The sequence below is a fragment of the Babylonia areolata genome, chromosome 12 (assembly GCF_041734735.1).
Source record: "Babylonia areolata isolate BAREFJ2019XMU chromosome 12, ASM4173473v1, whole genome shotgun sequence".
Classification (NCBI taxonomy): Eukaryota; Metazoa; Mollusca; class Gastropoda; order Neogastropoda; family Buccinidae; genus Babylonia; species Babylonia areolata.
This window is the reverse complement of record NC_134887.1, coordinates 35,713,679-35,728,678: the sequence shown is the minus strand read 5'-3', so window position 1 is coordinate 35,728,678 and position 15,000 is coordinate 35,713,679. Positions and strand designations below refer to the sequence as shown.

General features: G+C 45.5%; 1 protein-coding gene across 1 annotated transcript in view; it reads left to right on the top strand.

The window, feature by feature from the left end:
- The window catches only part of LOC143288575 (uncharacterized), a 46,695-nt gene that overhangs the window by 8,341 nt on the left and 23,354 nt on the right, over window positions 1–15,000 (top strand). Inside the window, exons 4-12 of the mRNA XM_076597196.1 lie at window positions 89–219; window positions 3,109–3,261; window positions 5,238–5,501; window positions 8,588–8,738; window positions 10,086–10,449; window positions 11,344–11,579; window positions 12,298–12,505; window positions 13,745–13,894; window positions 14,704–14,952. Of these exons, the coding sequence (XP_076453311.1) occupies window positions 89–219; window positions 3,109–3,261; window positions 5,238–5,501; window positions 8,588–8,738; window positions 10,086–10,449; window positions 11,344–11,579; window positions 12,298–12,505; window positions 13,745–13,894; window positions 14,704–14,952 (1,906 nt within the window). The remainder of the gene's footprint in view (window positions 1–88; window positions 220–3,108; window positions 3,262–5,237; window positions 5,502–8,587; window positions 8,739–10,085; window positions 10,450–11,343; window positions 11,580–12,297; window positions 12,506–13,744; window positions 13,895–14,703; window positions 14,953–15,000) is intronic.

Here is a 15,000-nt window from a genome sequence, read left to right as displayed (position 1 = left end):
CACACACACACACACACACACACACACAGGTGTAATATCGTGTATGATATAATGCCTCCAAAATCTCTCAAATTGAATCATTTTCTAGCGTGACTGAGTATGACTGGGAATTTCGAGGAGTCTCTTCCCTGAAGCCAGGAGACTGCTTTCCAGAAGGCAATAAAGAATTCATACATACCATCGGAAGCGAGTCGTGCACTGTCAGGATCATAGTTAAAGGTATGTACAACTGCTGAAAGGTAAACAACAACAACAACAGCGCCAATATCTATAATAATTGTCATACACAATAGGTTTCTAAGGACAGAACCTGGATTAGATTTTCTTGTTGTCCTGTCCATCTATTACTGTGGGTGACTTAATGACCCAACCTTTAGCTTCCGTCTAAGAATTGTGGTATTCTTTGTCAACATTCACCTCTTCAGTATAAGAGCCTTCCGCCTGCAATATTTTGATGATGGTAATTGGGATGAAACGCTGTTAACGTCGTCTCTTTCGCCGTTCGTATGGAGAGAGTTAAAGACTGTCTTCAACCTGAATATTTTACAATATGACTTGGAACAGACTCGCCGCATTGATTAACCCATGACAGACTGGTTCATGAAAGTTCCCTGCCAACGTCTGTCGGTCTGTGCGATTGTCTCTGTCTGTGTCCGTTTCTGTGTCTGTGTCTGTGTCGTCTCTGTGTGTGTCTGTCTCTGTGTCTGTCTCTCTGTCTGTCTCTGTGTCTGTCTTTGTCTCTGTGTCCGTGTCTGTCTCTGTGTCTGTCTCTGTGTCTGTCTCTGTCTCTCTGTCGATCTATATGTCTGTCTGTGTCTGTCTGTGTCTGTCTCTATGTCTGTCTCTGCCTCTGTGTCTGTCTCTGCCTCTGTGTCTGTGTCTGTCTCTGTGTCTGTCTCTGCCTCTGTGTCTGTCTCTGTCTCTGTGTCTGTGTCTGTCTCTGTGTCTGTCTCTGTCTCTGTGTCTGTCTCTGTGTCTGTCTTTGTCTCTGTGTCTGTCTCTGTGTCTGTCTTTGTCTCTGTGTCTGTCTCTGTGTCTGTCTCTGTCTTTGTCTCTGTGTCTGTCTCTGTGTCTGTCTTTGTCTCTGTGTTTGTCTATGTGTCTGTCTCTGTCTCTCTGTCGATCTCTATGTCTGTCTGTGTCTGTCTGTGTCTATCTTTGTCTCTGTGTTTGTCTCTGTCTCTGTGTCTGTCTCTGTCTGTCTGTCTGTCTGTCTGTCTGTCTCTGTCTGTGTCTGTCTCTGTGTCTGTGTCTGTCTCTGTGTCTGTCTCTGTGTCTGTCTTTGTCTCTGTGTTTGTCTCTGTGTCTGTGTCTGTCTATGTGTCTGTCTCTGTCTCTCTGTCGATCTCTATGTCTGTCTGTGTCTGTCTGTGTCTGTCTCTGTCTCTGTGTTTGTCTCTGTCTCTGTGTCTGTCTCTGTCTGTCTGTCTGTCTCTGTCTGTGTCTGTCTCTGTGTCTGTCTCTGTCTCTGTGTCTGTCTCTGTGTCTGTGTCTGTCTCTGTGTCTGTCTGTCTCTGTGTCTGTCTCTGTCTGTCTCTGTGTCTGTCTCTGTCTCTGTGTCTGTCCACTGGTCTCATTATTTTCCTGTCTCTGCATGATCTTTGACCCGCAACACTTTACGTGACCAAGGATGGGCGTAAAAGTTTTTGAGGGTTTGGAAGAAGGGGTTAGACCTACATGCGCGCGTGAGTGCGTGCGTGCGGTAGCGTAATCTGTTCTTTGCCAAGTGACTGTGTGATTCTCAAATTGAGCATATATAAAGGCCTGGTTGCATAACCGATCTTTGCTGCGCTGAGGTTCCTTAGTGTTTAGGATGTTCCTACTTGGTCTATGGAAATAGTGTTGAGTGAGGAACGTTATTAACGCTGAACAAATTTAGCGCTGGTTCCTGAAGACCCAGTTAATGAAACCCAGTACGGGATCCTTGTATCAAATTATCTGGTTCTTTTAACTTGTTCTTCAGCAGAACTGGTCATACTCCTGATCCGGTGTTCACCAGTGATCAGAACTGATGTCAGTTTAGGCGCTGAATTGTCGCCTTGGGAAAGACACTTGATTTCGAGTTTCCTCACTCCGCCTCAGTGTGAATGGGAAACTGACTTCCTTTTGAGAAGGTTAACTCAGCGGAAGGAGAGGATTGGGCCCCGCCTTCCTATGCCGAGCCCTGGACACAGTGAACACACACACACACACACACACACACACACACACACACACACACACACACACATATATATATATATATGTATTGATTGATTGATATGGATACTTATATAGCGCTATATAGCGCCTATCCTCGGTCGGAGACCAATCTCTATACGCTTTACAAACACGGAGTCATTTACACAACAGGCTGCCTACCTGGGTAGAGCCGACTGACGGCTGCCATTGGGCGCTAATCATTCGTTTCCTGTGTCATTCAATCAGATTTCAGGCACGCATACCTACACACTCATACAAACATGTAACATTTAACATTTTACGTGCATGACCGTTTTGTTTATTTACCCCACCATGTAAGCAGCCATACTCCGTTTTCGGGGTTTGTGCATGCTGGGTATGTTCTTGTTTCCATAACAAACCGAGCGACGACATGGATTACAGGATCTTTAACGTGCGTATTTGATCTTCTGCGTGCGTATACACACGAAGGGGGTTCAGGCACAGGCAGGTCTGCGCATTATGTTGACCTGGGAGATCGGAAAAATCTCCACCCTTTACCCACCCTTTATTAATAAATAAAACAAAGTTGAAAACCAACACCTATTTTGTTAAAATTATAGTGGTAAAGGCGTGTGCTCATGTTACACGGTGTTGCAGGCGTGTGCTTGTTACATGGTGTTACAAACAGCGTGCTCATGTTACACGGTGTTACAGGCGTCTGCTTGTTACATGGTGTTACAAACGTATGCTCATGTTACATGGTGTTACAAACGTGTGCTCATGTTACATGGTGTTACAGGCGTCTGCTCATGTTACATGGTGTTACAAACGTGTGCTCATGTTACATGGTGTTACAAGCGTCTGCTCATGTTACATGGTGATACAAACGCGTGCTCATGTTACATGGTGTTACAAACAGCGTGCTCATGTTACACGTCGTTACAGGCGTGTGTTCCTGGAACCCTCACCACTGCTGGCCTGGTGACTGTGCCCCCAACCTGGCCTACAACTGTCAGTGCAGGGATGGATTCTTCAAGTATTCAATCACCGATTATACTTACGGAGACGAGAACTTGCTTTTTAAAAAACGTTGCCGATGTAAGTAATGCAGTGTTGTTGTTGTTTAAATCAGATGTTGTTTCGGTTACTACACAGCCAAAACACGAAGTCGCGCGTGTTCGTTGATCTTGTCGCACGCGCGCACACACACACACACACACACACACACACGCGCGCGCGCGCGCGCGTATCTGCACGCGCGTGTACGCACATACACACACATACCCATTCCAAACACTCGCTGTCACACACTCTCTCTCTGTGTCTCTCTATCTCTCTCTCTCTCTTTCATCAACTCACTCTGCGCGCGCGCGCGCGGCCACACACACACACACACACACACACACACACACACACACACACACACACACACACACACACACACACACACACACGCACACACACACACAGTATCAAACCATTTTCAAGTTCCTGTGCCGTAAAAGAACAACAGCAATAAAGAAACCGGAACTGTCAAGTCGCAGTTGTTCCCGAATAAGCGACTGAACAGTTCGTTTGTTTGGTTTGTGTTGTTATTTTTCGTTTTCTTTCCACATTGTTCTTACATATGGAAAGTTGGTCGTTAACTCACTCAGTACGGCCAGTCCTCTCTTCTCCTCTACACAGACCTCTCGGATGTCCAGTGGGTGTCTCAATGACCCAACCTTTAGCTTCCGTCGTAAGAATTGTGGTATTCTTTGTCAACATTCACCTCTTCAGTATAAGAGCCTTCCGCTTGCAATATTTTGATGGTGGTAATTGGGGTGAAACGCTGTTAGCGCCGTCTCTTTCGCCGTTCGTATGGAGAGAGTTTATTTAGTTAGTTAGTTATTCATGTTCTTATTTGGGAGCTCTTCGTCAATGACTCACAAGATTTTGTTATTTATTTATGTGCTCTCTTACTAATTACTGACTTGCTTACTTTGGGTGGGGAAATAGTTGTTGTTTACTTTTTTTGTTCCTGTTGTTGTAGTAATGTTTTATTTATCCACTTACATTAGAAATTTATTTAGTTTGTCTGATTTTTTTTTTCTTTTTTTTATGGTTTTTGTTTTAACATGAAGCCTTATATCCTTTTCTATATCGATGTACTGTCCGTCTGTCTATCGCCCGATAAATGGACATTTTTTTCGCTCGACAGTGTTCGGAGTATGTAATTGTAGCCTATGTGAGGATCTTAATCTTGTGTTTTTGTGTAGCTTGCATGCGTGTAGTATTGTTTCATGTGCATAAGTGCGTTTATCTTCTTCTTCTTCTTCTACTTCTTCTCCCTGAACTCTAAAGATTCATTGGGAAGCCGCTCAGAAGAACTGTTCAGCAGGTTCGTCGGGTTGTGTGTCAAAGCCGAGGTCTCTGCAGAGGGTTTTCATGTCCATTCTGCAATGTTGGCTGTACATCGTTTTCCATTTTTATATTAGAACGCAAAGCGTACAGATGATGTCCAGGCTATAGCCTGTAGCGATGGCCTAGAGGTAACGCGTCCGCATAGGAAGCGAGAGAATCTAAGCGCGCTGGTTCGAATCACGGCTCAGCCGCCGATATTTTCTCCCCCTCCACTAGACCTTGAGTTGTGTTCTGGACGCTAGTCATTTGGATGAGACGATAAACCGAGGACCCGTGTGCAGCATGCACTTAGCGCACGTAAAAGAACCCACGGCAACAAAAGGGTTGTTCCTGACAGAATTCTGTAGAAAAATTCATTTCGAAAGGAAAAACAAATAAAACTGCACGCAGGAAAAAAAAGAAAAAAAAAAAGAAAAGAAAAAAAAAAGAGGTGGCGCTGTAGTGTGGCGACGCGCTCTCCCTGGGGAGAGCAGCCCGAATTTTACACAGAGAAATCTGTTGTGATAAAAAAGAAATACAAATACAAATACCTCAGAATGGTTACATTTTAAATGGACAAGAACATTTCTTACTTCTTTTTTCTTTCTTTCTTTCTTTCTTTCTTTCTTTCTTCATCTATCTATCTATCCATCCATCTCTGACCTATCTTACATAGTTTTCCTGATCATCAGGGAACACGAAACCGGATCTGAACACCTGTCGGGTGTCTGTGACGGATAGTCAAGGACACAGTACCAGCTCTACCCACGCGGGCCCGAAGACGGATTGCAGCAGCCAGCAGGACGAATACGTCAACACCCAGCCGGCTAAACTGTCCTTCGTTCTCAAGTCCGACTTCCAGAAAGACTTTGGTTCCTACGTGTCCTATGTGTCTGAGACCAAGATCGGTATCGTCGGCGCCAACATCTCTGTGGTCAAGGTGGCACTTAGAGGAGGTCAGTGGGTTTTTTTTGGTTTTTTTGTTGTGTGTGTGTGTGTGTGTGTGTGTGTGTGTGTGTGTGTGTGTGTGTGTGTGTGTGTGTGTGTGTGTGTGTGTGTGTGTGTGTGTGTGTTTTATCTTCAGTTTAACGTCTATTCACTATAAGTGTTTTTAGACGGAAAGGAGTAAAGAAGTGGATGAAGGAAAGGAATGCATGTGAATATTAGTGAAAAAAAAAAAAAAAAATCATGTTATGTAACAGAGGAAAAGTATATTATAAGAAAAAGGTCTAAAGAGATTGTGGTGTGTATTGAATGAGGTGTCATGGGAAGGAGAATATGTATATGCATATCAACAAGTATTAACCTATAACAATGTAAATATAAATAACAACATTAATTATAAAACATCAAAGGAGGATACCAACTGGACTGGAGTTTAAAATTTCCGAAAACATTCTAAGCAATGAATAATCATTCAAAATCTTTTCAGTGGCTAATGAAATATTGTGTGTGTGTGTGTGTGTGTGTGTGTGTGTGTGTGTGTGTGTGTGTGTGTGTGTGTGTGTTGTTTTTTTTGTTTTGTTACGGGTGTGGTTACCAATACATGTGCATTATCAGTCCTTGAGAGCCCACCTTAGGATTGTGTAAAACATTAACAACGAGAGGCAAAGCCCTCATGACACACTTGTGCTTCGCGCTTTATCCAGTAAAGGAATCATGAGGAGTAAAGAAAAAGAGATTGAAAAATCATTGAAAAGTGTTCTCTCTCTTTCTCTCTATCTCTGTAGCTGTGCTATACTTGTACATTATACATGTATTAAGTATAGCAACATTTATATGCCTATGTGTTTGTGTATCTCTTAGATCAACGGCAGATGTGTAAGTCGGCCAAAGTGCTAATGTCTTCACTGTTGGAAAATAAAGATTCATTCATTCATTCATTCTCTCTCTCTCTCTCTCTCTCTCTCTCTCTCTCTCTCTCTCTCTCTCTCTCTATATATATATATATATATATATATATATATAAGCTTGGGTGAAAAAAAAAGGGCATGCGAGGTGGATCTAACCATGCATGCTCAGCACACTAATCCCCACTGCTGTGACGCATCTGACGTCATGTGACTAAACATAATATCTAAAGTAATGTTGTTGCTTTCTTCTTCGTGCTATAAATAGACGTGATTGTATTGGATGTAATAACGCCGTTTAAATCATGTTCTATTATATCTCGATTATTCTTTTATTTCGTGCGGTAAAGGAGACGTTGCCATCGCTTCAGGCACATCGCAACGCATGGTAGATCTCTAGATCTGCGCGAACAAGTCTACAACGGGCTGACGAAGATACGATCGATTAAATGTTTCTTTTATGTTCATTCCAGTTAATTCAGTCTTCAGGATATTTACATGCAGTAAAAACGTCGATGGTATAGTTAGTATCACTGTATGTGTTCTGTCCAGAATTTGTATTTCTTTTCTTTTAATTGTGAACAAGAAAAACGAGGTCCTGTCTTCTCACCAAACACAACCTACCTTCCAGCAAGTCAGTGGGAAGCGGTTTTTAGAATTTTCGGATTTCTTCTTCTTCTTCTTCTGCGTTCATGGGCTGCAGCTCCCACGTTCACTCGTATGTACACGAGTGGGCTTTTACGTGTATAACCGTTTTTACCCCGCCATGTAGGCAGCCATACTCCGTTTTCGGAGGTGTGCATGCTGGGTATGTTCTTGTGTCTCCATAACCCACCGAACGCTGACATGGATTACAGGATCTTTAACGTGCGTATTTGATCTTCTGCTTGCGTATACACACGAAGGTGGTTCAGGCCTAGCAGGTCTGCACATGTGATGACCTGGGAGATCGGAAAAATCTCCACCCTTTACCCACCAGGCGCCGTCACCGAGCTTCGAACCCGGGACCCTCAGATTGACAGTCCAACGCTTTAACCACTCGGCTATTGCGCCCGTCTTCGGATTTCGAATATTTCGGAATATTTGATGGCATTTGTTGACTGAAAACTACCTGGAGGTGATCACTGCCTTGATGCGGAAGCGTCTCTGCACTGATTCCTGCGTTGATTTTTTTTTTTTTTAAAGATGGCAGAAGGATGTCAGTTGCACTGTCGCTGTCTCTTTGTTTGCTTACAATGCCTGTTGGGGTGCCTGAAATATGATTGAATGACACAGGAAAGGAATGATGAGCATCCAATGGCAGCCGTCAGTCGGCTCTACCCAGGTAGGTAGTCTGTTGTGCAAATGACCCCGTGTTTATACAGTGCATAGAGCTTGGTCTCCGACCGAGGAGAGACGCTTTGTAAGTATCCATATCATCATCAAACCTTTCTTCAAGTGCCAGTCCTCGCGGGTTGGTGTTCTGTTGGTCCCATAACTCTGATCTCGCATTTTAAGATCTCCACAGATAATGACAGAATCTCCAGATTCAATTTTTGCTCCCTCTGGAAAGGTCCAAGCAGTTTTAGTGGTGCTGGATTGTAATGTATTTCTCCAGGCCACCACTCAAGGTCTAGTGGAGGGGGAGAAAATATCGGCGGCTGAGCCGTGATTCGAACCAGTGCGCTCAGATTCTCTTGCTTCCTAGGCGGACGCGTTACCTCTAGGCCATCACTCCACATGGTATATGTGGGTATACATATGCATTGATAGGTAATACACTTCTGTGGGTTCCATTAGTTGTTTTTTTCCAGACGGACCTACCATTTCGCATGTGTTGCTAATGAAATAAGAATTCTAAAATTTGTATTTTATTTCACACACATACATGCATACATACGCCATGCATACATACACACAGACATCATGCATACATACCTCATGCATACATACATACACGGTTGTGCACGAGTACACCACACTCACCCCATTTCACACACACACATGTGCCCTCAAATGTCACAGCTCTGTTGCGAAGGTCAGTGCATTTGGCTGCCCCAGTCCATCTGTTGAATGACTTCTTTTTCTCTGTTTCACTGTGTCTCTGTCCGTACTGCCTCTTTCTTCCTTTCGCTATCTCCCCTCTCTCTCTATGTATCTCTCTTCTCACTATTTACACCCAATGCTTGACACTACCTCGACACAATTGGCAGGATCAGAAACCACGGTGATGCATAAAGAGCTGAGTGGACGACCAGTGTGTCAGCAAAGCGTCAGTGCCATGAGCCCTGTGACTGGTGGAAACTTCCACGACTGCGAGGAGACCTTGACCTTACCACAGTACAGCTTGAAGGACGGCGACAGGTTGGTGTCCTGGTTTCAGGCTCGGGTGTTCATTTCAGAAAAAGCCATATCCCCACATCGCGGAATAAATACATCAGCCACATATACATACATTTATTCAACTCTGTGCATACTTATGAAGAACTGTTCACCAGCTTCCTCCGGGTCTTCCGGTTGTGAGTCAGTTGCCTGCGTCTCTGGAAATGGTTTCCCCAATCAGTTCATACACTATGATTCGTGTTATCATTGACATTAATCAGTCAGTTCATACATTGTGATTCGTGTTATCGTTGACATTAATCAGTCAGTTCATACATTATGATTCGTGTTATCATTGACATTAATCAGTCAATTCATGCATCATGATTCATGTTATCATTGACATTAATCAGTCAGTTCATACATCATGATTCATGTTATCATTGACATTAATCAGTTCATACATTATAATTCGTGTTATCGTTGACATTAATCGGTCAGTTCATACAACATGATTCGTGTCATCATTGACATTCATGGGTCAATTCATACATTATGATTTGTGTTATCATTGACAATCAGTCAATTCATGCATTATGAATCATGTTATCATTGACATTAATCAATTTATGCATCATGATTCGTGTTATCATTTACATTAATCAGTCAATTTATGCATCATGAATCGTGTTATCATTGACATTAATCATTCAATTCATACATCATGATTTGTGTTATCATTGACATGAACCAACCATTTCCTGCATTGTGAGTCATGTTATCATTGACATCAACCAACCTCTTCCTAACATTATGAGTCACGTTATGAGTGACATAAACCAATCACTTCCTACTTTGTGAATCATGTTATTTGTGACATGAACTAACCAGTTCCTGTCTTGTGAGTCACACTATCACTGACATGAACCAACCATTTCCTACACTGTGAGTCACAACATGAACCGACCATTTCCTACACTGTGAGTCACATTATTACTGACATGATCCAACCATTTTCCACACTGTGAGTCACATTATTACTGACATGAACCGACCATTTCCTACACGTGTTATCACCGACATGAACCAACCACTTGCTAACATTATGAGTCACGTTATCATCTGACATGAACCAGTCACGTGTTATCACTGACATGAACCAATCACTTTCTACTATAAGGATTTTTTTTTTACATGAACCAACTGCCTCATAACATTATGAGTCACGTGTTATCACTGACATGAACCAACCACTTACTAACATCATGAGTCACGTGTTATCACTGACATGAACCAACCACTTGCTAACACTATGAGTCACGTTATCATCTGACATGAACCAACCACTTGCTAACATTATGAGTCACACGTGGTCATCAATTCCAACAGGCTGTGCGCCAGAATGACGGCCACCGCCGGAGGTTACTACAAGCTGAAGGACAGCAGCGGGAACCACTACGGCACCGAAACCTTCCCGCAGACCTACGCAACGAGGGACGTCTGTTTCCTGTTTGACGACGCCAAGCCCGCCCACTGCACGTCCACCCCGCACACCACTGGGTCCTGCACCCCTCTGCAGCAACCCCTGGCGCTGTCCACCCGGCTTTCCCGCTCGCGCCACGTGGAGGTCACCGTGGACGGGTGGACGGACCCCACCCCGTCGGGTGGAAGCTCCAGGTCGGCGTCAGGACTGGTCCAGTTCCGTCTGGAAGTTCACGGCGTGGATGTCGGACAGCGGTCTTTGTCCGTGCAGGTTGGGTCAAGATGGGAACAGTGGGGGGGGGGCGGGGGGGGGGAGGGAGGAGGGGGGCCGGGGGATGGAGGGGTAGAGTGTTTGTGGTGTAGTGTAGTGTGTGTGTGTGTGTGCGTGCTTGTGTGTGTTTGTGTGCGTGCTTGTGTGTGTGTGTGTGTGTGTGTGTGTGTGTGTGTGTGTGTGTGTGTGTGTGTGTGTGCTTGTGTGTGTGTGTGAACGATTCAGACTCCGGTTGCCATTCAGAAGAGCCATACCCCCTTTTGAGTGGGTGCGAAAAATACAACACCATACATACAATTATACATACATACGTCCATGCACCATCATCACCACACCCATCATCATCGTCATCCTCCTCCTCCTCCTCATCTTCTTCTTCTTGTATATTCCATTCTGAGTAAGGAAACCTGTATGTGCCCAGAACCAGAAATCCTGTACCAAGGAATGTGTATGTGTGTGTGTGTGTGTGGGGGGGGGGGGGTTAGGGGGGTAGTGTGTGTGTGTGTGTGTGTGTGTGTGTGTGTGTGTGCTTGTGTGTGTGTGTGTGTGTGTGTGTGTGTGTGTGTGCTTTTGTGTGTGTGTGTGTGTGTGTGTGTGTGTGTGTGTGTGTGTGTGTGTGTGTGTGAACGATTCAGACTCAGGTTGTCATTCAGAAAAGCCATATCCCCATTTGAGTGGGTGCGAAAAAATACAGCACATTGCATACATACATACATACATACATACATACATGCGTCCATGCACCGTCATCACCACCCCCTTCATCATCATCATCATCTTCTTCTTCTATATTCGATTGTGAGTCTTGAAACCTGTGTTTTCCCCAATCCTGTACCAAGGAATGTGTGTGTGTGTGTGTGTGTGTGTGTGTGTGTGTGTGTGTGCGCTGTTCAGCACGGGGCTCTGCCTAACCTGACTCAAGAGTGGCCAGCCAGCAGAGGAGGGGGGCCGTACCGGGTGCAGGTCACGTTGCCCCAGCAACACAAGGCCCGCATGTTCGCCCTGCTTCTGGAGGTGCACGACGTGGCGGGCAACGTGGCTTACGCCAGACGTCTTCTGCTGCTGGACAACTCGTCCTCCGTGGACCTCCTGCCCTCTGCCAGTCTGACGGTGCTTCACGCTGACCCTCGGTACGTCTGTCTGTCTGTCTGTCTGTCTGTCAGTCTGTCTGACTCTCTCTCTGTCTGTCTTTCCGTCAGTCAGTCTGTCTGTCTGTCTGTCTACTGTAGCTTGTTAAGTTAATTCATGTATGTTTTGTGATGGTCTGGAGGTGACGTGTCCGCCTGGGAAGTGAAACAATCTGAGGGTGTTGGATCATTTCCCACACTCGCCAGATTTTTCTGAGCAACCCCCCACCCTCACCCCCATTCCACTAGACTGTGAGTGGTGGTCTGGACGCTAGTCATTCGGGTGAGACGATAAACCTTGGTTGTGTGTGTAGCATGCACGTAATGCACCGTAAAATATTTCAAGGCAAGAATATAGTTGTAACTCCAGAAAACATATCGCAGTAAAATTCCACTCATATATATATATGTATGTGTGCATGTATGTAGTGGGGAGGGGTGCATTGAGGGAGTGCGGGTTGACGCACATGCGCGTGGGATTGAAGCCTGACTGAATGACACAGAATACAAATGATGAAGCAGCTGTCAATTCGGCTCTAAGCCCGAAGTTTCCCCATTGTCTGTGTATGTAGGGCTAGCAGTTTCAGTTTTCAGTTTCAAGGAGATGTCAAAGCATGAGGACTGAGCCATGATTAGTCGCTACACAACATCTAATGTATTCAAAATAATTTTATTTTGAAAAAAGGAGATAATTCCATGATAACGTTTCACACAAACCCAGGACCAACAACCGATGGCAGACGGACGTCTCCAAGCCACTGTGTGTTGACTGGAAGGGCCGCTTCCACAACAGCGAGATGTACAGCAACAACCTGCTGCAGAAGGTCGATGCGGACCTTGGCCGGGAGATCACCGGGAACTACGACCAGACCTCTGGCGTTCTGCCAGTCCGCGGGACGGACAACGTCCTTGGGGTCACCAAGTTTGAGGTGAGAGAGAGAGAGAGAGAGAGAGAGAGAGAGAGAGAGAGAGAGAGCTGAACAATTACAGAGATAATGCAGTGCGGTAGACTTTATGCTGTATCAAAACAACGGGTATTCCCACAAAAGGATTTAAAACTGAAATCGCTCACAGGAAGAATGACTAAAAAAAACAACAACAAAAAGTCTTGCATCAATAGAATAACGAGAGCTGTGAAGGAAGCGACCGGTCACCAGACGAGTCAGACACGTACACTGGTTGGCCCTGTCAGCTGGCACGCACACTCAAACTGTAATTCTGATGTGGCGCCTTCACATAGTGTAGAACTGAAAGTGTCGTCCACTCAAGACAAAAGTCATGTTGCCTTCAGGCAAGTTACCTTTGACATGGTGGGGACCCGCGGGTACAGTCCATCTTGAAGGTTAAGCTATCTTCGTTTTCAAGACACGCGCGGTGAGCTGAGGCAGCTTACCCATCTGTGATTAAAAATTCCGGTGATTCCCTTCTGTGCGTGCTCTCAGTTTTACTTCTCCCCGCACCCGAGTTCAGAGAGGTCGCAAAACACGTGCCGTCCGCAAACCACGCCTGTTTTCCCAACAAATACACTCCTACAAAAGGATCCGCCACATTTACCTTTACTTCGCAGGCAGTCACCCTTGGCAGATGGTATGGGTTGCCTTTGGGTTCGTGGACACGTGGGTAGGTTCTTGTGTTCCTGAACACCAGCTATTGCTTACCCTCGAGCTGTTTGCCTTGCCTGAGGCAGATTACCCGCAGGTACAATTTACCTGCAGGCATAGTGGTCTGTTGAATACGGCCCCTAATAGTCAGTTGTTGTCTATGGCTTTTTCTGGTTTCACAAGAGGGTAAAGTATGATATGGGGGCTACCATTAAAGGAAATGTACAAAATAATGAAGTGAATAAAACAAAATAAAATAGAACAATGAAAAAAAAAAGGAGCAAAGGATCATATCAGACCAAAATAAAAAGGAACTTCATGAGGTATATCCGTATGGCTTTGAACGTTTCCATTCTGAACTTTGATGTCGACTGGGTAATTTGTTCATAAGCTCACGTCATGGATGATTTGGATTGCTTTGGTTTATCGTAGGACTTTATGGTTTTCATTCGTCACAATGTGTGTGTGTGTGTGTGTGTGTGTGTGTGTGTGTGTGTGTTCATTCAGACGAGACTCACTGTAGTGTAAGTCCCCAATGCCTAAAAAAAAAAGCCATTTACTTTTCAGGTTTCTTGGAGCCGGAATGGGGCGCCAAGGTCAGGTTTCACAGAGGTCAATGACCTGTTCGCCCAGACCACATGTCTCCCGCTGTCCATTCACGATGGGGAGACGTATGACGTGTGGGTCAGAGCCTCTGACGTCATGAACAACTCTAAGGTGTGTATGCGTATCCTTTCCTCGTTCTTTACTTTTTTGAATGACACACATTTGTGAACAGTCTGTGGCCCATGCTCCCATGTTGTTTATCAGTTTGTTTATCCACTAATAAACATGAGGAGGCGCCATGACGGAATCGGTCAGGTGTTGGACTTGTGACCCAGTGTTCACCCAGTGATCAGTGATGGACTTGTGATCCAGTGTTCACCCAGTGATCAGTGATGGACCTGTGATCCAGTGTTCACCCAGTGATCAGTGATGGACTTGTGATCCAGTGTTCACCCAGTGATCAGTGATGGACTTGTGATCCAGTGTTCACCCAGTGATCAGTGATGGACTTGTGATCCAGTGTTCACCAGAGATCAGTGGTGGACTTGTGATCCAGTGTTCACCCAGTGATCAGTGATGGACTTGTGATCCAGTGTTCACCCAGTCAGTGTTCACCCAGTGATCAGTGATGGACTTGTGATCCAGTGTTCACCCAGTGATCAGTGATGGACTTGTGACCCAGTGTTCACCAGTGATCAGTGATGGACTTGTGATCCAGTGTTCACCAGTGATCAGTGATGGACGTGATCCAGTGTTCACCAGTGATCAGTGATGGATGTGATCCAGTGTTCACCAGTGATCAGTGATGGACGTGATCCAGTGTTCACCAGTGATCAGTGATGGACCTGTGATCCAGTGTTCACCCAGTGATCAGTGATGGACCTGTGATCCAGTGTTCACCCAGTGATCAGTGATGGACTTGTGATCCAGTGTTGACCAGCTGATCAGTTTGCACAACAGTCCATTGTTCCCTTCTCCAGGAGGACAGTGTTCAGGTCAGCATTGACCGCACGGGTCCTGACGTCAGCATCTCGGGCCTGCAGGGCCGCTGGGACACAGAGGACCTGCACGTGCACGACGGCACTGACCTGTCCACCATGACCCTGGTGGTGACCGCCGCTGACCCCCACAGTGGACTGACCACCATGGGCTGGACACTGTCCACTCGGCCTCTGGCGGATGACGTGGGGCGGGGGGCGGTGGCCGTGCAGCGTCTGGACAACAGCACGGTACTGCTGGAGGGAGGGGGAGAGAGTGTGTGGTTCACTGGTGTTCTT